At 40.4% G+C, this 26631-nt stretch overlaps 2 protein-coding genes across 3 annotated transcripts; one reads left to right on the top strand and one right to left on the bottom strand.

Annotated features, from left to right (window-relative positions):
• Positions 1–16253: 16253 nt before the first annotated feature.
• On the bottom strand, positions 16254–20229 carry LOC117272886 (bolA-like protein 2). Of its 2 annotated transcripts, XM_033652013.2 has the most exons (4): positions 20137–20229; positions 19860–19924; positions 19064–19161; positions 16254–16537 (listed from the first exon to the last, which is right to left on the bottom strand). In XM_033652013.2, exons 2-4 carry the CDS (start codon positions 19920–19922, stop codon positions 16438–16440), a joined length of 261 nt encoding a protein of 86 aa, XP_033507904.1. In that variant the 5' UTR covers positions 19923–19924; positions 20137–20229; the 3' UTR covers positions 16254–16437. The 2 variants fall into 2 exon arrangements, with proteins under 2 accessions (XP_033507904.1, XP_033507905.1); XM_033652014.2 differs by lacking the exon at positions 20137–20229 and having other exon boundaries at positions 19860–20069.
• Positions 20230–20689: 460 nt separating this feature from the next.
• On the top strand, positions 20690–24832 carry slx1b (SLX1 homolog B, structure-specific endonuclease subunit). Its single transcript, XM_033651984.2, has 5 exons — positions 20690–20999; positions 21095–21146; positions 22857–23174; positions 24042–24257; positions 24468–24832. The coding sequence occupies exons 1-5, from the start codon at positions 20827–20829 to the stop codon at positions 24495–24497; spliced, it is 789 nt and encodes a 262-aa protein (XP_033507875.1). The 5' UTR covers positions 20690–20826; the 3' UTR covers positions 24498–24832.
• The last annotated feature ends 1799 nt before the right edge of the window (positions 24833–26631 follow it).

Genomic DNA, 26631 nt, shown 5'->3' with positions numbered 1-26631 from the left:
AAAATCCAATTGGACTTTTGATGAGGGAATCAGGGTGTTGCTAACTTCCGTGTTGGCCTACGGAAAAATGTCCCCCCTGGAGCACTGTACTGCCTGATATCAGACAGAATTGTCAACTTGTTTCACTGCATCTTCAGTCTGACATCATCATCAGTGCGCTGCTCCTGTGCTTCATCAGAGCTAAGCTAGTTTTCTAAATTGAAGTTAGGACAACTGAACACAATCCTCTGTAACACTGAAAGAAAACCTTGTAAGCTACTACAGGGTTAGTAATTAGCTTGTTAAGTAGGTAGGCTCTGCTAACAAGTAAGCTTGCCAATAGCCTAGAATGTTAGCTAGTTAGCTTACTAAGTAGGTACACTATGCTAACAAATAAGCTTGTCAATTGGCCAGAACGTTTATGAGTTAGCTTGCTAAGCAGGTAAGCTATGCTAACAAGTAAGCTTGCCAGTAGGCCAGAAAATGTATGAGTTAGCTTGCTAAGTGGGTAGGCTATGGTAACAGTTACCTTTACCAATAGGCCAGAATGTTAGTGAGTTAGCTTTAGGTAGGTAGGCTATGCTGTCATAACATAGGCCTACCTAAACTGAATGGCAGAGATAGCTCAATCAGGTTAGGTTCAACACAGTTTTCATGATGATATAGAGACTTAAAAAGTGCTCTACCAAAAAGAACATTGAAGAGTTTGAACATCTACAGCAGTAAAATGCAGCATACACATTAATGCAGCAGGAGATAAAACCATAAAACACTCACAGGGGACATTTTACTGCACAATATTACTTCTGATATTTTAATTACATTTTATTCAAAATACTGACACACTTTTACTCAAGTAAGGTTTTGAAGGCAGGACTTTGTGGAGTATTTGCACAGCTTGGTAGTACTTTTACTTAGGTTAATGATCTGAATACTTCTTCCACCACTGATAACATCTGACTTAAACTTATAATGTAATAACTAGTTTTAATGTAATAAAATGTGAAACAAACTCATAATGACCCATAAAGCTCAAATGCTCATGTAAAAACATTTAAAGTTTTGTGCAGGTTTTTCATTATTAAAATCAAATGCGTAGGAGAAGAGTTAAGGTTACATGGATCAGTTTGAATAGAAACTCAACTGTGCACACCAAAACTAAGACGCACACAACTTGGGTTTCTACATCTAAAACCACAGTGGAGAAGTATTCTGGTGGTCACCTGGCTTGAACTCCCAGCTACAGGGCCTTCAGTATGATCAGGCTGTCCAGTCAACACAATAGGCAGTTCTCACTGGGGAGGCATCAATGAGGACTGGGGGCCATATTCACAAATGTTCTAAGAATACTTTGAGCAAAGAAGGGACAGAAACTTTGTAATCTGCTGTAGTGACTCAGACCTGCTGTGCTGTCAAAGCACATGATCGTAGTGTGTGATGATGATTTCAATCTGATGCTGAAGCAGTGTGTGAGGAATAATAATAGCATTAAGGCCCAAAGTGTGTGTTTAGGCTTTACTCACTAATTTGACCTGAAGTCCAAACAGCTAAACTGCAGCTAAACACCAACCATGACCTTATTAGTTACTTTTCAGATGACAGTTTCCCCCCTCCTTCCTGTTCAGTGAAAGCCATGTATCTCCAGATGTGCTGAAGTGTTTATGATAAACTGAAGGATGAAGCATTTCTTGTTCCCATGTGTTGAGAAAAGCTTCCTTCTTATTAAGCCTAATAAATTAGGTAAAAACCCTCTTGGATCATCTGGAAAACGATAAAAACTATGAGGCTCCCTTTTTAAAGGCAAATCGCCTCTAAAGGACATTTAGATATAGATTTAACATTTAGATTTAACAGTGGCATTATATTAAATATTTGTTTTACAAGAAAAGTAAATGTGATAAAGTTCACAAATAATAATAATAATAATACATGTTATTTCTGGGCGCCTTCCATGACACTCAAGGTTGCCTTACAGAGTAAAATACAATAAAATACAAAGTACAAGACAATTCAACATTTTACAACAAACAAACAAACAAACAAATATCAGTTTAAATATTGCTGTAAAGCTAGTAAAAAAAAATCTTTAAAAAAAGATTTTTTTAAATGTTGTTTTGACATGAATGTGTGTGTTCATCATACAGTGGTACATCAGGTGTTTCTGAAAGCTCATACACATCACCTGTCTATGGAAACACACACAAAAATGCCCAACAGCTTCCATATACCACCTATTCACTGTACATAATATCTGTCATTCTCTCATGCACGCACACGCACGTGCGTCAGTAAAAGTCATGGCAACAGAACGGCTTTGCTGAGGGTATATAAAGGCTGCAGGCCTTTCAGAATCCTCTTTTGCACTTGAACTTGACACAAGTTGGGCTGCGAAACCTTTTGCTGGAAAGCTGAAAACAAGAACAAACTGTTGAATAACTGTGCTGAAGAACAACCTAACGAGGTCAACTTAAACAATACCAAACCTTACCTGCGGACAACATGGCGTCCGGACCCCCCGTGGTGCTGCACTTGCTGGCCGGAGTCAGGCGGTGGATGACTTCCTCTGCCGGTAAGACATCTTTTATTAATATCATGTCAAATTTAGCCTTTTTTATTAATGTTCCTCAAACCGTTAAAAGAGAATATCAGCTAAAAAAATATTTAGCCTAATTATGGTTCATTGTTGAATGTAAAGATGGTCAGTTATGTTAGTCGACCTGTTGGGAAAACACAGTTGTTTTTAGTGAAACTCGACTTTTTCTCGGTGTAAAATAATTATTATATTTATAGGCTATGTTATGTTATGTTATATTTATATGAATAGGCTGAATGTGGCGGGACAGGTGTGGAAGATGTCAACAATGGTGTAGTGATTTGAAAAAAACTGTTATCTTTATTTTAGGGCATGAGTTTTCCAAATTCGTCGTCAAAATTCTTTTAGGAAAAAGATGGCGACAAGGCCAGTTTTGAATGATGCCCAAAATGTGTTTATCTTGTGCGCCATGGAAACCATGGAACGTTTAGGAGCGTAGAACGCACAGGTGGAAACAGACGGGGCCCTGTTCCTCTGTGTGGATAGTTAAAGATGCTGCTTAAAATGTATCCTGAGCTGTTGTCGGGTCCTTTTAAATTAACATTTGTCACATTAGTAAACTATTTTTTTTTTTCGAAATTCCACAAAATGCACAAACAGATGGATATGAGTCTGATAAAAGAGATGAAGTGAACTCAAGTGTGTGACAGTTGTTGGACCGACAACCAAAGCTGTTCAGTCTTCACTCAGAGCTTGTGCCTGACATGTTAGTATTGCCTGAATATTGAAATATGCTTCGCTCGTTCATGTGGTATTTTCTTATGAAGGGGCGAGGTGAGGGTGTTTTTTTCATGTAGTAACAGTGCGCGTCCTGCGTCCAAAGTGCCACCGTCTCCTCCGCACCGTGTGATTTGCAGCTCATAAATTAGGAGAGTGATGTTAACTGAATATAAACAATTAGTGTGCCAAGAAGCACCGATTTTGGTGTGACTATTTTCTGGAGAGGCCCTTTTATTGATTGTGCATAATTTTATTTAAATTAAAGTGCCCATTTTGTCGTGCGTAATTGCGCGCGCAGGTCTGTGCGCTCTAACGTTTTGGCTATCTCAGTGTTTAACACAGCTTATCTTGGAGGCACTGACATTCTCCTAGAAACACACAGTTCCCACAGTGTCAGATCATCTCTTCTCCCATGACAGAAGTGTGGCTGATTGTTCTGACCATATAGTGTGACTTTTATTATTATTACATTTTCTACATTTTTTTGTGGATAGTCTGCATACAGATAATTTAGAGAGTATTTGTAACAACAACAGCTGATTTGTTGAGATTCAACAAATGAGTCTGTTTTATGAAGTGGAGAATGTGACTTTATTTAAATAATCTTTTTTCTCCCTCAGGTGGCTTCTTTCGGCCTCTGGGAACAGCGTCTGCTGTTGCTGTAAGCCCCCCCGATTACCCAGTCCTGCCTGTTGGGGTGGATGACGTGGTCAGGCGTCAGGAGGCTCAGCCTCTACGAGGTAACTTAGAGGCCGAGCGTCGGTTCCCACCACTGCACCCTAGGGTGGAGGGTCCTGCTCGTCCTTTTTCTGCTGACTACCCTGCTCTCTATGCTGTGTTGCATCCTGTTGCTTATGCTTATCCCTATGCTCCTTTCCCTCCTGAGCTTCCTCCTGATTCCCCTCCTGTTTTCCCTCCTGTGTTTCCTCCTACTTGTCCTCCTGCTTTCCCTCCTGTGTTTCCTCCTGTGTTTCCTCCTGCTTTCCCTCCCGTGTTTCCTCCTGTGTTTCCTCCTGCTTTCCCTCCCGTGTTTCCTCCTGTGTTTCCTCCTGCCTTCCCTCCACTGATGCTTACGCTGCTCCTCGGGCAGCTCCTCGAGCTGCTCCCTAAGCTGCTCCTCAAGCTGCTTCTCCTACTGCAGCATAAGGAGCAATTGTTGCTTGCCCTGATACTAGCCCCTTGGAAGATGTTGAGCCTCTAAATGCAGGGTAGATTGCCATGATGAGGACCAGGGATTGTGTCTGGCAGGGCTGGTGACACCTCAGTTAGCGTATTGCATGGGGACCACTGGATTGACCCTTTTTAACCCTGAGGGCTGGCCTTTGCGTCTGGCTGGGCAGGCAATGCCGCAGGTAGCCCTTGCGTCTGGCAGGGCTGTCCACACACCATGCATGTATCCTTTGAGTCTGGCAGGGCTGAGGAAGATGAAGTTGCCTTTGCTTCTGGCAGGGCGACGACCCTTCACCTTGGTCTGTGTTCAGATAAACACTATTTTTCATCTCCCAACACCATATCTCTCTCTCTCTCACACACACACAACACACACATGCACACACACAACACACACACACACGCACACACACACACACACACACAGTTCTCTCTGCACTGACAGAAGGCGATAGAAAGAAAGCTGCAAGACACCACTCTCAGACCACCAAATGACTGGCAATTCACTGGACACCTAAAAAAAACAAACAAATTTGGTCAAAGGTTACCCAACGTTAAGTATTCTGAAAAACAAACAAACAAACAAACAAACAAACAAACAACATATGCCAAACATAACACTTCCTGAACATTTGCCTCCAGAAACTACAATGCCTTTACATGGCCAAAAAGGTATAGTAACTATTTTAAACATATCAACATATATTTTGCCTTTAATTGAATTTCCCCTTGGGGATGAATAAAGTTATTCTTATTCTTATATTCATAATATTCAATAATTCAAAGAGTATTTGTCTCACTAACTTTTTTTTGTCTTACTAAAGGCTTATCTCACTCCACTACCTGAGCTGCTGCTGTTCACCAAAGTAAATATGAGCCTCTGACTTAATAAAACAGTGACCTAGGCTAGACTATAATATAATATAATATAATATAAAGACAGAAAGTAATGTACAGTCATTTTTACACTAGTGACAAACTGTATACCACGCATGTTTCTTCAGATATAATATCACTTATTTAGTAACTGAAACATTATTTGCCATGCTGTGAGGATAAAATTTCATTTCACATAAATATAGGAAGGATGAAAAATTGAAAAATACAATTTTTGTTTTTACAAACAGACTCAGAGACAGTTTTTACCCATGGGCCAAGCGGGAGTCGAGCCTGCAACCGCTGTGGCAGGGCATCGCCATTGTACATGGGGCGCTGGCACTATCCACTGCACTACTGACGCCCCAGTCTGCACACTATTTAAAGGGTGTTATAGCAAGACCAGCGAATCACCACAACCACAGGGCTCATACATACACAAACAAGTTGAGGGAGACTGATAAGACAGGGAACTGCTGAATGTCATTTAGGCTTACAGAAGATCACATTGTGAACATCTCTGTCCATACAGGCAATTATTTGTGTACTACCATGACTTTTGCCCTGTAGGCCGACATCGTTGTTTGTTTTACAAGATGAAAATTACATGGTTGCCATCACCGCTTGACAGATTCACTCCATTCAAACAGTTTTCCCATCATCAAAAGTTCTAGCACCTAAGTCGCTGTCCATGGTAAACATAACTTGAACATGATACACCATTCAGATCAGCTGAGGCACCAGTGTTTACAGTCTGATAACCCATGATTCATTGTCATGGGTATTCACACCAAAGCACAAATTCAACATTGTGCGCAGCAAGGTCATTAATCCCAATGGAGAGAGCAGCATTACCCTCTTGAGCAGATGTGCAAGCCACAGCTACTCACACTACGCTGATTTTCAATGTAGTCCAAACACAGAGCTCCAGCCAGAGAGATACCCTGCCAGGAGGTGTTTTAACAGAGATCAGCTGGTGGTTGGACTAATGGAACATAATTGATGTATTCACTCCTGCTCAGCCAACTCCTTCTGCCTTTCACTTCATTGCATGTGTGAAGCAGGCTGTGTGTGGGTGACTGGAATAGTCAGCTCCTGTAGAGAAATCAAGCGGTCAAGTTTAACATCTCCGACCACATATGGCTTGTTTATTGATTTATTGCCATCTAAGTCCTAATACAGCAGGGGATTCATTTCTCCTCCTGTGGATTTAAGAATGACGCCTACCAGTCTGACCCCACAAAGCTTTTTTACAGTATATACTCACATAAATAATCAGGTAGCTGTGAAGTAATAAAAAAAAGTAAAACAAATAAACAAACAAAGAAAAACTAACAAACAATAAAACAGTGCACAGCTTTCCAGTTGTGATAAATACATTTTACTTATTTAGCATGGATTCCCCTTTGGTCGTATTAGTCCATTACTTTGCACCCACTAAAAAACCTGCTCAAACATTTCCTCCAGCCGTTTCTGTAGCGTCGACATTCTTCCCATAGTAATGAATATTATGAGCTGCTCAGTGACTGTACTCCAGGATATAATGATGCATGCCTGATATGCAGTATGGCTGTTCTGGATAAGGGCTAGTTTGTGTTTAGCCTAGCTTAGCACAAAGACCGAAAACAGGGACAAACAGCTAGCCTAGATTGCTTCCTGGAGAAAACCACTTTAGTCTACGTCCACATTAAATTTTAAAAAGCCATTTTTGTGTGAAAATGACCCACACCTGAACAACACAAAACAGCTAAATCTCTTCATCTTCGTCTTCTATTCAGTTGGGAAATAATGAAACTAAATCACAGCCTGATGGCCTGTTTTTGGTGGTTGCTTTTTATTAGGGATGCATGATATTAGATTTTTGCCGATATCTGATATGCCGATATATAACAACTTATTTGGCCTATAACCGATACTGATATCAATATATCCACTTTTTCCCCCAATACAATACTTTTCAATGTATGTAAAAGTCAATGATTGTGCAAAATAACAAAAAGCATGTTGGCCACTTCCAGTAGTTTATTTTAAGGCCAATATTGGCTGAAACTGATGACATGCTGATATTATCGTGCATCCCTACTTTTTATAGTTTTGGTCACATAATGCTGAGTCTAATACAACCAAAACAGAGACAACAGAGAGAAAAGGATCCGTTTACAGATTTATGGAGCGTGACCACTATATGCAACCACAAATTTGCTCCCTTTCTTTGTGTTTTGGAAGCAACTGATTAGTTTCACAAAGCATGCTGGGATACCTGCGGTGCAGATCAAGTTAGCCATGCGGCAAGAGGGCATGACAATCTGAAAATGGTGCTCACAGCAAGACAGCCAATCAAGCTGCAGCCACGAGCAACCAGTGGTGCAGGGTGTTCAAAGTTTAGGTGAATAGGTCTCATGTAGTGGGCATGTACCAGATTAGTATGGATGTACTCTAAGAGCCTGTTTACACCTCCAGTATGTCTCAAATCGCATACTTCTATACAGGGGCAATTGCTCTGAGAAAACAAGGGATGCTGAACTTCCCCTAAAATTTCATAGAAGAAATGATCAAATATGCACTATTGAATTTACATTAAAATAAGAATTTACATTGCATTAAACGTGCGCTAGGATGCGTTTAACATCATGACTATGATGTTCAGACATCAGCTGTTTGTCACCAGTTTTCAAACGCGACCTCCTTGTCATACATTCTCGTGTCAGCATGGTGGACGTGGAGCCTCCAAGCATTCCTATGAGACAGTGCTGAGCAGGTTTTTTTCATGCAGCAAAGTGAGATGGTCATTGGATAAATGCGACAAAATCGTCACTTCCAGGGAGGCTCAGCTTCCCTGGGACCTAAAGGAGTGGTAGGCGGGAGAGGACGCTCGGTGTATGCATGATGATTGGAGGAATTGTCTAAAAGGCTGAACCCCTTTGTGACTGACAGTGCTTCGCATTTCGAGCTCAGTCCAATGCGGATATTTATGAGTGGAGTCTTCTGACAGAGTGCTGTCTGAAGTTCCTTATTTCCATAGTGGACATAGCTCATTTTCACTGTTTGTACAGTACAGTTCAGGTGTTAAAACCCATCCGAAAATCTTTGTGTGTTTTGCTGTGGTTCTATGGCATGAGTGTGGTTGAAAAACAGCTTCAATTAAATGTTCCTTTTATAAGTTACTGCCTTGCTACAATATGACAGATTTTATGATGTAAACTTAAAGCCACAGTGTGTAGGAATTTCTCCCATCTAACGTTGATATCGTACTGTATATTGCATTCAAAGGGATAGCGCACTCTAGCGCCTCACTGTTTCAAACGTGTATTGCAACAACGGTTGCCGCTGTGTACCAAAAAGCTATGATAACACTGATGAAACCATGTCATCCAATACTTCATAGAGTATTCATTCAGGCTCCTACACAGACACTGGCCTGGCTCTCAAAGAAAACGCCGAAGGCAGGGCTGTATGTCCCTTGCTGGCGGATGTATTCTCAAGATGGCAAAACGTTATGGAACCCCCCAGATGACTTGCCCGCACAAATCCGAAATTCTCCTTTTAGGAGAATAAGTCAGATTATTAGTGGAAGTAATAGCACACCAATGATGACATATTTATGAATGCAGACATCAATGTTTGCCTACAAACAACTGAAAATATTACACATTGTCCCTTTAAAGTGAGCTTCCCCTGTTTGAAAGACCAGCACCCGCCACTGCTTCTGTTCTAAACACTTATTATTTTGAGTGTAAAGGACTGCTAAGTGTGTTCACACTGCATAATACAGGAAAATGCAGTGTTCTACTGGCACATTCAAAATGGTTCAAAATTTGATTGTGGAATGATGAACACTTCTCGCCCTCAACGGTCGCCATCTTTGTGACGTAGCAAACTTCTCAACTTTTGATATGGTGGCTGCGGACAATGAGGAGCCTGCTAGTTATACATTGTTTTTGCACAAAGTACGTGTTGTTGAATAGTAGCCGTCAGTAGTGTTTGTTAGGTTTGTAATGATTTGGTACCACAAATATTGCGAGTGCTAACATTAGCTTGCCAGCTAACGTTAGTATTCGCTAGCTAGCTAACTTGCACCTAGCTATGGCAGCACATTTTATTCAGCATTGATGTTGTGGCATAAATTTGGTTTACATGTAGGCAGAGATAGCGGTCAAATATTGACAATAATGCTCCACTATCCATTTGCAATTTGCCTTTTGAAAAGAAAACAAAAAAGAAGAGGTGGTTAGAAAAAAGATGTTGTCACACCCAGTAAGTGCAAAATGGCAGCGCAGGATTTGAGACAACACTACCCTGTTGAAAAAAGTGCACCATGTAAGAACACTCCTGGTGTTAACATGTGTTTTGGTGATTCAAACACAAGTGGACAGCTGAGACACATCGCCATTCACGCCTTTGTTAATCATGCGTCTCCAGCTGATTGCTTGTGTTTAGATTTTGTCACTGCCTATGTCACTACACTAGTAGGTCAAAGGGCCCTGTGCACAGTTATTACCTTCACACTCTTGCTAGCTGCTTATTAGCATGCTTGCTAATCATATTAGCTGTTGTGTCGGTACAGCTGGAAATATTGCTGTCACCAGAATTCAACACATCTCCTTCCATAGGGCAAAATGATGGACGTTCATGCAACACTTCGTTCAACTCATAGGAAAATGGTTAAGTTATAGAGCGTTAATGTGCTGTCACCAAAACAACCACCACGTCCTGCACTGACGTAGTGCTTGTTGGGGACATATCAGGATGCATCAGCATACACCTACATCTTGGGGGACAGATGGGAACAGGTTCCAGGTGCCTTATGGCTGCACGGGCTGCAGGACAGCAGTGTGCTGTAGCCATCAGCCTTGCCCCCACCTGTCTCCTATGTCCCTCAATTTTAATGCATCACATCACACTTATGGGCACTCACATTCACATTCACGGTGTAGGGTTAATGTTTCTCCGTCAGGGATCGGAGAATCATAGTAAGAGGGGGGGTGGTGGGTTTACACACACTGTAGATACGCATGGCGTGGCTAGTGGGGCCCGGCCCTACTGGGCTGAGGGTTGGAGCCAGGGAGCCCATTTACATCATGGTGGTTTGGCTGGGTTCCCGGTGTCTGGGGGGTCCCGTGGCCCTGTGGCGGGTGGGCCGGGTGGCGCCCTGGGGGCTCTGTGGGTTCCTGCCGGGGTTCTGCCTCCAGACCGGCTGTGGTTTATGGGCCCTCTGCTAAGGGGTCCCGATGGGGGATTGACTGCTCGTGGCGGTCCGCTCTCTCCTGTGTGTTGGTGGGGGCCCATCCTGGGGGGTTCGGGCGGGTGGCCCTTCGCGGCCCCCTGGTTCCCGATACGCCGGGGACATATGCCTTGCAGTATCACCGCCTCCTTGCCTCCCTCGTCCGCCCGGGCCTGGGTGGGCTCTCGTTACTGTCCGGTCCGGCGTCTGCTGGTGGCTGGCGCCTGGTGCGGGCCCGTCCGGTGCGGTGCTGGTTCTCTCCCCGGGGGCGGTGCCGGGCCCCCGCGCCTGGCTCCTTGGGTCGGGGGCAGTCCCTGGGTGCGTCCGTGGGTGGGGGATGGGGGTGGGGGCGGGTGGTGGTTGGGGGGGGGGGGGTTGGTGGTTGGGGGCAGTCCGCGTCGGGCGGTGGGTGGGCGGGCCCTCCTGCCCCGCCTGTCTGGGGTGTGTCTCTGGCTCTCTGGGGGTGCCGGCCTTCGCCGCCCTGGGTCCTTGGGCCTGCGTGGTGTCCTGCAGCCTCTGCGGCTCCCTGGTCTTGGGGTCTGGGCGCTCCTGTGGTCTTGGGGTGCCATACCGCCCCCCTTCCCCCGCAGGGCTGGCCCTGGACCCTGGTGATGGTTTTCATAAACACATTGGAAGGGTTCAAATACACGCATGCATGTTCGATACTTCAGCTCCATGACGCATCGCAAAGAACCGATGGGATCACTCCAAAGGGGCCCACTTGCTTCTCAAACCTACCACACCGCGCTGGCAACTCTTCTCTGCAATCGGGCTTTCCCCCTCCACCAAGACTCTCACATTTTTGGTGTTCAGTATAGACTTCTCTTTTGTTTTTGTTTTTCAGTACAGTATAGTAGACATGTATATGTTTATTTTCGATAATCTGCATGGAGCACAACCACCTCAAGGCCACAATACATCAGCTACACTGCCTGTTTCTCCCCTGTTTTTTTTTTCCGTTTGTTTGTTTATTTGTTTGTTTTTCCTCCTTCTTCTCCGCATGCACTGTCACTATATAACTCAGGACTTAAGCACCTGCCCCCTCCCCCTTGCTTGTTTCCTTACTTTCCCCCTGACACACTTTGGTGTATCACGGCCCTCTCTGACTCATATTAGGAAATTTTTCCAATAAAGGCTGTTAGGCTAGTCTCCAGGGAGGGTGGGTGACGGTCACGACCACGCATTATGGGTATAAAATACTTGACTGCAAGATTAACAGTGCATCAATCTTCACAAGAAGCTTACACCCTTTAGTGGCGCTAAGCTATGAAGACCAATGCAGACAAGTATAGAGGAAAGAAAAAAAAAAAAAGGATGCATCAGCATTAACACTACAAGAGATATGTGGTCAAATGCGTCTCAGAGCAACTGTGATAACAGCCATAGGGCTACACAGATATCACACAAAACTAAAGCCAAACAGAATAAGGTGCCCTGAATATAATTATTTCCTATGATTCTGTTTTGTTTCTGCCACTGTTAGTTTTGTTACTCACAGTTCTCAAGGGGGAAAATGCTGTGGAATAAATGACAAGGTTAATGTCATATTCTCCAACCCTCAAAAGAGCCAAGCTGTCCTGAGCAGTGAGTAAACTCATTTCCAACACACTCAGACAAAGACACACACTCTCCCCCATGTTGGCTCATCCATTAGCAGGCCTCGGGAGGGTAAGTGGTGGAAGTAATCTTTGGTGCTCTTGCCTTGTTTCTGTCTCCTGTTCACTGAGGGATAAAATCAATCATCAGTCTGCTGAATCAGCATTCAGCCATGCTATAAATCTGGGAATGTAAAAGATATGTTGACACCTGAACGTGTCATACATTAGAATGTATTTCTTTGAGTACAATGTGATTGGCTCAAAGATAAAACAAGTGAAACATGTTTTTTCCTATAGTTAACCATCATCCCACCAGGTTTCATTACTGACCCCAAATCAGGCCAATACCAGTGATCACCCTTGAACAGAGACAAGGGTTATGATCTCCCTAAATGCAACCACCTGATTACCCATGTTCTACACTCTCCATACTCCACACCAGCGATAGCCGTGACCAGACGCATTATGTTTTCAGGTTGTCTGTCTGTCTGACCCATTCTTGTGAATGTGATATATAAAACAACATAATCTCATAGAATGGCTCATATGATATTCTACAAAAAATGCATGCACAAGAGTTTATATGATTTCCTACGAATTTGCATCCCACATTAACGTTAAGTTATGCAGGTAAGGTTTAGGAATAGAAACACAGTGTGGACATACCTCACCGGGAAAGTCGTGGGCGAAAGTCCTTTTTTGGGGTGACCCATCCACCACCCCAACCTGCCTCCTTACGTGCTCTGGACTACTTCCTTTTTTACTGCTGTCAGTGCATTGGTCACGTGATCTGAGACTTTTAAAAATTTGTGGGTTTATGAATGAATTTGGGTGCATTACTTATTGTAGGAAAACAAAAAAAAAAAAATTGCCTGACCAGCCTGCTCAAGAACGCCATTAGAGAATTTCCCAAATTTGGCACAAACGTCCACCTGGACTCAACAATGGACTGATTAAATTAATTAATTAATTAAATTTCCACTTGGAGGTGATAATTCGATTTTTTTTTTCTTTTTTCTTGTAAAAAATACCTACCATTACATACCATAAAAAAAAGGTCTTTGGACTGTAAAGAGAAAAATCCCACTGAAAGGTTTCCAAGTTTATAGTCCATTCTAGTTGGAATACATGTTCATTAATGGCTTAGTCATAAAAATACACAACTATAGTCAAATGCTTTTCAGCTGGTAAACACAGTAAACACACTCATGCTCAGCTGAACGCCTAATGCTCTGTAAGATGTCATGAAAACATGAAAACATTGACTGATCAAAGCACACAGCTGTAAGGTGTCACCCTGAAATCCACACAGGCAGGGGGTCTGCCTGCTCTTAATAACACCTCATGGAAAGCTCTATGCTTTGTGTGAGGCTTCACTAGACTTCATCACACACACACACACACACACACAATATACATACATCTGCACAAGCCAGTCTACAGTGATGATTTGTATTATAAATGTATCCATCTAATTTATATTCAGTGTGCATTCTGTACATGTTGTTCACCTGATTGACGATGATGATTGATGGACCTGTCCATTTGCTGTCAGGGGCTTTTAAATGGATCTTGTATAACTTTTACACATATTAGATTAGATTAGAAAGCTTTATTAATCCCAATAGGGAAACTGGTTTGCCACCAGGTCAAACCATACAGCCAACAAACAGCATAAACATGACACACATCAGATAATACAGGAGACCATCAAAGCGTGATTGAGAGCCACTGAGACATGATAAAGGCCAATCAAGACATAATCAATAACATAATAGCATGATGATACATAAATAAACAAATGAATACATAAAAACATAAAAACCCACAGCGGGACAGTTAACAGTGTTCATTAAAATATCTGACTGCTGCAGGAACAAAAGACCTTCTCAGTCATTCAGTTGAGCACCGAGGCATAACCAGTCACTCACTGAAAGAACTAGTGAGTCCTTTAAAAACACTGTGGAGTGGGACCTGTGATAGGCCTGTTACTGGTCTATCACTGGGCGAAAGCCCTGCTAGAGATCCCTAACTTCTGCTGTTCAAGATTGTTGTTTCAGCTATAAACTAAAATTACCACCTTGTGGTTGTATGCCTCTGCGAACCAGTAAGTTGCAGTAACAGTTTACATCCTCATCTGTCCAGACTCATAGCCGCTCTAATAGTAGACGATGCGTCCAATACTGATTTTGCAGCAAAGAAGCTACAAATTGAATAATGGCCAGAAAAGTATTTTTGCAGAGCATTATGATGTCACAGTGACCTTGACCTTTGACCTCCAAATTCTAATCAGTTAATTGTTGAGTCCAAGTGGATGGTTGTGCCAAATTTGAAGAAATTCTTCAAGGTGTTTTTGAGATATCACAAAAATGGGATGGACAAATGGACAACTCATCACACAACACATCTCACGTCTATTTAGCCATCAAGCAAATTTTAGAGTTTTATATCTCATATAGCACAATATCACAAATCAGCCTTTAAGGGACTTTACAATCTGTAAAGCATAGGACATTCTCTGTCCTCAGACCCTTGATTCGGAAAAACATCCCCCCAAAATTCTTGGTTTGTTATGTTGCTTCTCATTTGGGCTTTTACTCTTGTGAAGTTGTTCTGAAGTCCATTTTGAAATATGAATTTATCAGCATGGGAAATGCAATTTGCAATAGTTCAGTCAAAGGTCTAGTGTGTAGGATTAGTGGCATCTAGTGGTGAGGTTGCAGATTGCAACAAACTTTCTCCTGTTTGCCATGCTTCCTGTACAGGGGTGGGCAACCCGGCTCTGGAGCTGCAAGCGGTTCTTTAACCCTTCTCCAGTGGCTCTATGTGGCTTTGACAAAAACAGACTCTATGGAAATGAACAACACTTATTTTTAACATTTCAATTTTTATTCATAAGTCTTGTAGGCCGGAAGTGATTCTTAATTTACCAGTTGTAAAAATGTGTAGCCTATAGACTAGTCAACAGCCTGCCGCTTTGTCCTAAATTTTTGGGGAACCTCAACAGCAGGGCTAGTTTTGAGTCTCCTAGCTAGGCTGGTTATGGATTCCAAATCCAAAAAAGAAAAAGTCTCAGAGGTAAATGAATAATTTAGTGGTCTTTGGACAGATTTATTTGCTTTTATAGCTGACACTGCAACAATCATAAATAGCCCACTGGAGGGTAAAAACTTTGTGGTGAAACATATCAATGAATGCTCATTTAGAACTATTCGTAATGATGAAGGGCAAATTTAGACTTATTAGGCTGTGTCACCTTTATTATAAGGAACAAAAATGTATTGTGTCTCCAGACAGATTAATTTAAAAAAACAACAACAACAACAATCTTTTGGTATTAAAGTTTGCTTAATCTAGTCTGAGAGAACTATGGTGGCCGATACAATTGGCCCTATCTAGAGCCAGTGTGTGGTTTGTCTGTTCTGGCCTACAGAAACAACACGGTGGGTTCTGCAAAAGAGGACCTGCTCCATATGTAGACCTAAACAGGTCATTTTAAGGCAACAAAAACACAATTCTTTATTTCAGGTAATAATAAACTCATGAAAACATAGTTATGAATAATATATTCCATTTCTGCCAATACACAACCTCCTTAATCCTATACACTCGACTTTCAAGTGGTAAATCTAAAATATCGTAGCTTTGCGGGGTGGCTAGGCAAACGGAAAAAGAATGATGAGGGAGAGATGTGCGTCTGCTGGATCAACAGAACCCAGATTAATTCCTTTGCCACAGCAACAGCTAACCTGAGGTTGAGGTGTTCATGGTAAAACAAGAAAGGTAGGGTGTCTAACCTGCTGCTTCTAATTACTTGTATCTCTTGTTAGCTAATTCTCCACCAACATGTGTCTCTTCACTACAAAAAACCCCCCCACCCTGGCGCAAAATTTAGCAAAATACACACTTAACCCCCCTTTTCCCTCCCCGAATCTATTTCTAAGCCAATTACCCTGGACACCTTCTTCAATAACATAACTACTAAACAACACACATAAACAGATACTTAAACCCAGCATTACAATATCATCCAATATTCACTGACTTCCTCGAGATTTCAAAATTAAATGACATACAGGAAACAACAAAGACAAAATACAGCATCCAAGTGTTTTATTGCCACCAGAACATTCCATTGCATTTATGTCAATACTGCTGATTTACAGGAAATTAAGTAGAGCATTTGAATCTGTTCTACATATCAGCATATCAGAGAGGTGTAAGGCCTGTTTTATAGCAGAAATTTTGATCTGATGTGAGTGTGATAAAATGTGTGTGTGTCATTGTGATTTCTGTTTCTCCCACTGTTCTGGTGTGAGGGTCTTCTGTTCAAAAGCGTGGATGTCTTTCAGCTCCTCAGCTAGGCATGTATTCACCATCCTGTTGGAGAGTGGATACATAACACAGTAGTCAAGTAAACGCTTTACATTATTGCTATTATTATCATTATTATTATCATTTATTTTAATTACTGTTTTTTTTAATTATATTATTATTTCCAACTTTTTCTTTTTTCTATTTATATACAACTTATTACTGTGCACTGTCATGCAAGGAAGGATGGGATGGGGAGGTGAGATGGGGGTTGTAAAGGGCACAGTTGATTGTAATGGTATGATATTGCTATCCTGTTGTTTTTACTCCACACAAAATAATATTATCATGAAAGAAAGGGACCAGTGTTCTTCTCATGTTAGTTATCTGATCTTTACTCTTGTTAATCAAACTTTGATTGGCTCACGGGTCAGATAGGCTTAGTAACCTCTGCTGTACACAGCATCTGACCCATAACAAATACTTACTTGCTTGCAAATAAGCCAAAATCCAGACAATTATCTTATTCAGTTTACAAATACATATGTTAAGAGTCTTCATGGTTTTGTAATTTGTAAAGTGTTGAATGGTTTGGATGTACTGTTGTATTTTATTTTTCAATTTTTAAACACAAGTTTCTCGTTATAAAATTAGGAAAGTAGATTTTGACACATTATGAAATACTGCCACAATGAGAAAGAGGTCTGCGTGGTACTTACAAGATTTTGTTTTGAACTGTAGACAGCATTAAAAACCAAACAACACATCTCTGCATAAAGTACATTATAAACTTAAATCTTACAGCCACTATAGAGTGCTGCAGGGATGACGTTTTTCTGAGGCAGATGTGGAGGTTAGTGTCACTGGATTTTTCCATTGAATTTTGGATCATTGCAGAAAATAAGCTCTGTGGCAAACCATTTATGATACATGTTTTGTTCAGCAAGATAGTCTTCACAACTTAACACTGCTTTTGTGATATCTGAAGCCTAAATGCAATCACCACAAGTAAAAGGCTAATGTTAGACTATAAACATATTACACCGCAGTTGCATGACTTCAACATTGCCTCCATAACAAGGCTGTAAGGCTGTGTTCATGATGTTCATTTAGCCACTTGTTAGCAACTGCATTTTTTAGGACACATAAAAGCTTCAAACTTCACGAGTGGGGTATTTACTTTCATATTTTAAGCAGAGGTGGGTAGTAACTAGTTACATTTACTTGAGTAACTTTTTGGATAAATTGTACTTTTCAGAGTAGTTTTAATGCAAAATACTTTTTACTTTTACTTGAGTTATATTGTTTTAAAGCAACAATACCCTTACTTGAGTACAATATTTGGCTACTCTACCCACCTCTGAGTACATAATTACACACATATATATATGTACAGTATATATAAGAATATATTTGTGTTTCTTGTGCCTTGATTTATGTTATGTTTGTAAAGATTTAATTTATTTTTGTTTTAGTTAAAGGGGTATCGTTTAAAATACATGAATTTGCAGATTATTATTTTTGATTGATTGATTACGTTCATGTTCTTATTTTACAAATAAATCAGACATTACTCAACAGTTACTCAGTACTTGAGTAGTTTTTTCACCAAATACTCTTTTACTCTTACTCAAGTAATTATTTGGATGACTACTTTTTACTTTTACTTGAGTAATACTGTTCTAAAGTATCAGTACTCTTACTTGAGTACAATATTTGGCTACTCTACCCACCTCTGATTTTAAGTCATCGAATAAAACGTGAAAATCTCCTAAGCTTGTGTTAACCACAGACCTATTTTCAGGCTTCCCACTGACTTTTAGACAAGGGAACTGGGAGGCTAAAATGCTGACTCATATCCTGGTTTTAGGACTCATTCCTGCACGTCCCTATACCTTGTGATACTATGTGTGAAGATCTTTCCAAACTATTTTATCTGTTGTGGTAATATTGTTAAACCAACTGGGATAACAAACAGAAATATATTGCCTTTTCATTTTTAGTCAACTTTGTGGAGAAATATATCTAAAATAACAGACCAAGCTCAATGCCTTTGTGTAACTTAACCAGTCTAACTGGTCATTTTGCAATACTGTAGTTGGACATAAGCAAAAACAAAAGAAAAAAAGAAGAAGACTGCCTATTGAGAATGTCCTTGATCCTGCTGATTTTAAAGGTGTCAAACTAGTAACTGTGCTGTACCATAGCTGCAGGATGTCATGATATTTGTGCTTGTATGTAACGATGTGCCGTGTTGACAGCTCAGTTACAGACTCTGGTTTTATAAACTGCAATCATGAACTAGTTCTGTGTGCATCAACACAGATATTGAGTGATGTCATGTAGCATAGCTGCTATATAATAATGTATAATAAACTCTACAGTATTGATACAATTATGTGGTCTACATTTTTTTAATATACTGTGTGATTTTCTATTATGTCAGCAGGAATCACTCTTCATCTTTCTGTATAAATGCTGTCTGTGTGGCCCGCTCCTACTTGTTATGTCTTTTAAACTATACTGATACCAAAGATATGACGACAAACCGCAAAATATGCATTATGTAAGAATTATTACAGTGTGTAATACCTGTGTCTCTGTAACAGTGGTTTGCCCTCAAACTGGGATGATACCACCAGGACTTTGAAGCTGGCAGCACATCTGTTGGATGATGTGTCCTCCACATCCTGGGGTGGACAAGATAAAAGTTACAGCCAACAGTCAGCTCACTGTCATGCTGCTAATACTGAATTACTGTATGTATGATCATGTGCTCCATCTTGCTACCTGACTCATATTGTATACTATAGCAGTCTAGTTTTAGTCCGAGTGAGTAAGTCCTCTTAACCAACAGACCAGACTGTTAATGTTCTACTTGTTTTATTAGCTGGGGGGCTGCTTAGCACCACATACAGTATTGCACAACTGAATCAAACTGACCCGAAAATCATTCAAGTTAGTGGTGCTTCTTTTTTATTGGCCATAATATTATGGTAACTGATGTATGTACCATACATGTACAATACTACTGCGTGGCATTCACATCAAGTATCAGCCTACACTCAATGAAACAGTACTCATATAAATAGTAATTAAGCCTAACGTTATATTAAAATCCCAGTCTCTTCCAACACACCACTGTGGCTAACATAAACCTGCACTATGGAGGAGGGCGGTTGCAATATGCTGTAAATCGCTATAAATATGACACATTTGTACAACTTCTCAGTTATATTCTACCATGTTTGTACTCTTGCAGATCGACCGCCTAACAGTTATGATTGTACATTGTTTAAATAGAGCTGGTGATGGTTTCTGCTCACTACAGCACACACATACATTAAGCTAGGAGAACATGTGATGCAAATAATAACCAGAAACCTACCACGTGTACTGCCGCGAACTCCTTAATAAGTTTCTCCCGGATGCGATCAGCTGTAATAGCCATGTCTGTGTGAACAAAACATAAACTGTCACGTCAGTAAATCAGTTACAAGGGGGCTAATTTTGTATGAATTTCTAATTGACTCTAGTCAGACAGATAGACATGCTGACACCGGAAGTACTACGGCGTTCTTCAAGATTAAAAAATGTAAATCTCTTAAAAACACTGTTGTAGCACAGTTATGAACTTATGTTTTAATTTATAAGCGTATCATTACCAGAGTTTGTCTATTTCGGTGTTATCGATAATTTAAATTACTGTGCTACCAGGGTTGGACGTCAGTGACCTCATAACTGACCGAAGAATACGTGTAACTATGGCCAATCAGCTGCTGTATCCACGTCTTGTGGGCGGGGCTTATTTTTAAAGTAGCGAATCACAATATTAGGGGTCCTTACAGAAGGACGAACTAAATGTTAAATATTAATTCATATACAGTAAAAATACGTGGTTAAAATTGAAGCAGTTTGAGATGTGGAGATATTTGTTAGTTGTTATTTAAGATGCGAGCGTTTTATTTGTCTCGCAGCGTGACACAATGAATCCTTTTGAAAATATTTCATCAGGCAGTTTAATAGGCTACTGAGACAGACACTGTTTACATGCTAACCCAACGTACCGGTGTTGATGTAGTAAATTGGCTGTGGTGGACTGTACGTGAAAGCATTAAAAGCATTTGCCTTCTAGCAATAATACGACTAATTTTGCCGAGAGAATGGCAGTGTTACCACTTTTTAATCGGCCAGTTCTTCACAATAATTTTTGTCTTTCGTCTTACTGTTTATAGCTTTACTAGCTAACATGTACACAAGGAAGCCAACATAATGCTAATAGCTAATAATTCCGTGGATGCCCTATCTGACGTTAAAGCAGTTGTTTAACTAAGGATGTTTATAATTCTTCTATAATGGTTGTGGAGGTAGAAAGCTTCTTCGGTGTGTACATGTTGTACTGCATCAATCCTAAATTCAAAGGCCGTATTTACATCGGCTTCACTGTGAACCCTGAGCGCAGGATCGGACAGCACAACGCTGGACGGCACAGAGGGGGAGCCAAGAGGACCAGTGGAAGAGGACCATGGTATGACCTAACCTTACTCTACTATACTACACGATGGACACTGTGTCATCACACAATTATATGATATTTGACATATTTTCATTTGTTTCGTTCAGGGAGATGGTCCTCATTATACATGGCTTTCCTTCTGAAATTGCTGCCCTCAGGGTGAGTGAGATCTTTGTTTATGATGTCACACTGGACAATATTTATATTTTGTAGTCACTAATGTTACATGTGACTCAATTCTACGGTTACACAATATGAGGAATATATGCGGTATCTGATAACATCTTTGAGATTAATTCCAACATACTGAACAAACTGAATATTGTCACTGAACACAAAAGGCGCCATTAAAAAAAGAATAATGGTTACATTTTTACATACAGTTTTCTAATCTTCTTTTTCAACAAACTCAAAAAAAAAAAAAAAAAAAAAAATCCCAGAGTGGAATATCACAGTCTTTTACAATGTGTTCATTGCAAAGGTTGACCTCACAATGAGAATAAAAAAATAAATATTGTTAAAATCTATTCCAACATGAAGAGTCAGCAGTATTTATGGATTGAATTAGTTTCTAACCCCCAGAAAGTCCCTGCTGTAGTGATAAATGTTGCTCACTGTCATTGATGGATTACTGAACAGGTCTCTCAGACACAGGCCTATGGGCCTTCACCTGCAAAATGTCATTCAATATAACACCAACCAAGAGATTCAAAATTACCACAAAGGGCACAAAATGACCACAAAGAATTCCAAAGGAACCGCAAAAGGACACACGATTAAAAAGGGTCAAAACAGAGACACAAAGAGACACAAAATAGCCACAAGCTGACCAAAATGACCACACCGAAAATAACCACACACAAAATTACCACAAAGAGACAAAAGACACTAAAAGATGCACAATGACTACAAAGAGGCACAAGACAACAACACAAAAAGAGGTTAAACGGCTATAAGGTCAATGTGTTGTGCACCTATAGGAAAGGTGGTGGGGCCTTTTGAATATCTGCAACAAGGGGCCCATTGTCTCATAATTCACCCATGCTCACAAACACAGACATCGCAGCTGCCACAACTCGTCTACTCGTCATTTACACAGGTCCACTGAATGCAATAGGTGCTTCTAGAATTAACATTAGGACATGGATGGAGAGCTATTGTGATGTGTATTTACTTTAAAAACAGTCCACCCACAATCACAGAGTGTGATTGTGGGTGGAGAGGACAGAGTGAAGTGAATGTGAGAAATGATTAGCTGTTTGTCTCATTATGTTCTAGCGCAAAAATACATCACCACCTAACGCTCAGCAGATTGTTTAGCATGGAAACAAACTGTGGAGTTTTGGTCTCCTTTGTATCCATTAATTATATTATCTGAAGCATCAGAGTCATTACACAGTAAATGACGTAAGAAGAGCGCAGAAACACTTCAGTTATTTCGCAAGCTGCATTAGAAATAGTGGATCAGCAGGATTACTTGATGCTTTCCAGACTTCAACTCACCTGAAGGTGTTAGGCTATTAAATAAAGAGTGTCCATGGTCTCTTAAAAATGTTATGTTAAACATGAAATGCACTGACAGACAGTGTGTTGAAGAAATGTATCAAATGATCAATCCCAAGCTATATGCTTTCTGTCATTCAGTTGCAAATAATGGCCAAACATTTAATTCTGGGTGTCTTTTATCTCATTCTGCTCTTTTGCCATTTATAATATAAATTTGGCAATTTTTTTCATTGTTTTCATTTTTATATCAGTGTTAAATTCAGGTCCAGGTAGTATTTAAAAGCTCCTAAATTTTAAGTACCAGATTTTTCCACTTTGCTTTAAACTATGAATTATTCTAACCATCATCTTTATGTTTGTCAGTTTGAGTGGGCGTGGCAGCACCCTCACTCCTCCAGGCGTCTCTCCCATGTCTCCCGGCGCTCCAAGAAAGAGTCCAGCCTGCAGTTCCACTGGCGGGTCGTCTCAAACATGCTGCGGGTGGCGCCGTGGAACAGACTGCCGCTGACGGCTCGCTGGCTGAAACAGGAGTACAGGATGGACTTTGAGCCTAGTCTGCAGCCTCCGCTGCACATCCCCATTGCTTTTGGAAGTGTGAGAGCCAAAAAGATGCTGCCTCTGCAGTCTGCAGGAGAGGAGGACAAGACATCCACTTGTTCTCTCTGTAAAAGGCTGCTTAAGGTACAGTTTCTAAAGATATCAGGAAGGAGTGTGTTCTGAACAGAATGTAACATGAGGTATTTCAGGGGGAGTGATGAGGTGAAACTATTTAGGGATTAACAACAGTATCCATTCACACAGCAATTCTGTGCAGCGGACTGTAGTGAGGGCTGCAAGATACAGGTGGTAAGCACAGGTTTTGGTCTTTGTACAGGCACAATGGCACCAAATCTTAGGGCAACTTTGAGATAGTGTAGGTTTCTTTGCGTGCAGCTAATGAGTGCCACAGAGGTGATTATCAACCTGCTCTGTTAACCAAGGCTTCAGGCTCTGTGTGCATTCCCATAAAACTAGTCAGCGTGTCATTTGCGTGTCTTAAAAATGATTGATCCCTGCCACATACTTCCAGCTTTGCAGAATATTAAAACATATTTCAGTAAAAAGCAAATGGACCAGAGAATAATCACATTAAACTGTTCAGTGAGAGCAACAACAACCTTATGAATAAAATAAAACAATATTCTTGCTCAGATTTTCCGCATCACATGTTGCCCGCAATGGCAAAAAGGAAAAAGAAACCATGAAAAGTGTTACGTACTGTAGGTGCTACTGTAATTGCATTTATAATGCATTTTCTCAGCTGAGAATCTGTATCGCTAATTTACAATTAGCCTATACTCTGTGGATCTGGGGTTACACCAGGGTTACGTTACCTAACCAACACTGGCCGTGGTTATATAACCCCCCTCATGTTCGGTAGTCTGGAAAAAGTCTGTAATTTTCATTTGTGAAATACAACCTTTACTTCAATACAACTCATTAGTATGGTAGTTGTAGGCAGTAAGGTGAACTGCCAGTCCACATATCTCTGTCTCTTGTTGTCCTCAGGAGTCAGAAAAGCTGAGCTGTTTCCACCCATCCTGTGGAATGAGCAGTCATGTGATCTGCCTTGCTAACCATTTCCTGAAGTCAGAGCCGTCCCACCTCCTGCCAGTGGAGGGTGAATGTCCGTCGTGTTGTCACTCTGTTCTGTGGGGGAGCCTCATCCGCCATAAACATGGCTGCTTTGGGGACCTAGAGGAGATCACGCTGTCTGCATCCCAGGTTAAAGACGATGTACAAATATGTCTGTTTTATGCTCAGTATATGGGACATATAGTCATCATATCTGTCTGTGTTCTAAACCTTTCCTACTTTATACTTATTGTACATTTAAAAGGCTGTTAAGGAATTCAAACCTATTTATTTTTAAAAAAAAAGATGTATTACAAGTGTAGTTTTTGCTTTACTAATTTATCCTCTGATCTTTCACAGGGCCACTGGGCAGATGAGCTGCAGATATGAGGGAATGGAACCTGCAAAAATTAATTTATATTTCCTTCTTAATGAACTGTGTTGCCACATGACCGTGTCATAGAGAATTATATAGATTATATGTAATGGATATGCTGTTTCAAACTGAACAGGAAGGTACAGAAACTTGATAAAAGCTTTCCAGCAGAAATGTGTGCAAATGCAACATCTCAGGACTACAGGATCCACTGGCTGTGTTCCATTTTTATCTTTCTGATCATGAAATATCTTTTTTCACCATGTCTAAATATAAATGTTTAATGTATTCAATATGTGTGAAAAACATTTTAATGCATTGTGTGACAAATAAAAGATTATTTTGTAGTGTACATGAAATATTTTCTGTCACAGTAGTACAGTAGTGATGCTGATCTGTGAAAGCCTACAGTCCAGTAGCCACTATCACTCCTCGACCTTTTCATCTGATGGCAAAGGGAACAGTTTAGGGAACACTACTACTTGCCTGCTAGATGGTCTCTGGAGATTGTTTGTACTCAGCTGTGTACTTGCACCTTTTTATGTATGACAGAACAAAAGTGACAAGCAGCAGGAAAAAGACTTCTAAAATATGCCAAAACATATTTAATGTCTTCTAAATTTTCTTTTGTGTGAAGCAATATTGGAAAAAAGAGACAGACTTCATTCAGAATTGCTATGCACAGCAGTTTGTCCCATTTCAATGCCTTAGTGCTTGCGATAGCTGTGGCAGGAGGCATTATGTTTTTTAAGGTTGACCGTCTGTCTGTCCAATTCTTGTGAACATATCTCAAGAATGCTTTGAGAGAACTTGGGCTCAATAATGAACTGATTTGATTTTGGTGATAATAAGTCAGAGGTCAAGATCGCAAGGTCATCTATGTTATTCTTGCAATATCTCAATACTTGAAGGGATTTTTAAAAAAAAAAATGGCACAAATGTTCACTTGGATCTATCTTTGAAATGATTTGATTTTGGTGGTCAATGGTCAAGATCACTGAACTGAACATCTGTCTCATTCTTGTGAGTGTGATAGCACAACAGCATTTTTAGCGAATTTCCTTAAATTTGGCACAAATGTCCACTTTGAGTCAAGATTGAACTCGTTAGAATTTGGTGGTCAAAGGTCAATGTGACCCTACAAAACACAGTTTTTATCTGAACTCAAAAATGTATACATTGTTATGACAATATTTCATATAGATATCTAGTAGAATCAAATAATGAAGTGACCATTTTATCCAAAGCATAGGTCAACTTCACTGTGACATCATGTTCTGCAAAACCCCTTTTCTGGCCATTATTCAACATCATATCTCAGGAACAGAAGGGGAGACATTTAGTCAGATACTGAATTGGTCTCATTAATCTTGGGTATCCACCTTGAAACTATGCTGATTGTATAGATCTTGTGTGCTGCCGGGGGGAAGATGTGTACGAAGCATCCATGTTTTCACAGACGTGGAGGTACGTGAGCTGTGATTGCAATTTGACTTGTTCACAGAGGCATACAACTGCGATGCGCTCATTGTAGAAATATTGTAGAGTAATAATTCTGAAGCAGCTGCTGTTTTCTGCTGAACTAAACCCTGCTAAATAATTCAAATTGTCACAAATTTTATCCTGTGCTGAACATTTTACAGGTTTTCATTTAATACAGTACAAAGCCTGATGAAAATCATTGTAAAGTATTTAAATTCAAGACATTTCTGGGCTTGTTATATGTTTTCACCTTCAGTTGATTTTTAATGGAACCCTGTATTATAATGCAACCCTTGATTATACATGACAAGTTGTTGGGTTGTTGGTTTATTATTAGTGCACTAGTACTCAAGATCGGTTTTGTTTTCGAGACCAGTTTCAAGACTTTTTTTTAGGGTCTCGTATCAGACTTAGCTACATTTTTACTTGACCTTGTGTCAGTTTCAGACAAAAAAAGACTCTTATATCAAGATGGATCAAGACTACAACTGCTTGTGCAAGAAAAGAAGTGTTGAATAAAGTTAGTGAAGTTGATTTCAGCTCTGTAGTGTCTGTATTTGTTTACTTATAAAATACAAAGAAAAATTCCCTCATATAGTTTTTTTTCAATGCCTTTTGATTATTCTTCTGATTATTCTTTCTCATAGTGCACTTCTAAATACACAC

The sequence above is a fragment of the Epinephelus lanceolatus genome, chromosome 22 (genome assembly GCF_041903045.1).
Source record: "Epinephelus lanceolatus isolate andai-2023 chromosome 22, ASM4190304v1, whole genome shotgun sequence".
NCBI classification, from domain to species: domain Eukaryota; kingdom Metazoa; phylum Chordata; class Actinopteri; order Perciformes; family Serranidae; genus Epinephelus; species Epinephelus lanceolatus.
This window is presented reverse-complemented; position numbering and strand designations above follow the sequence as displayed.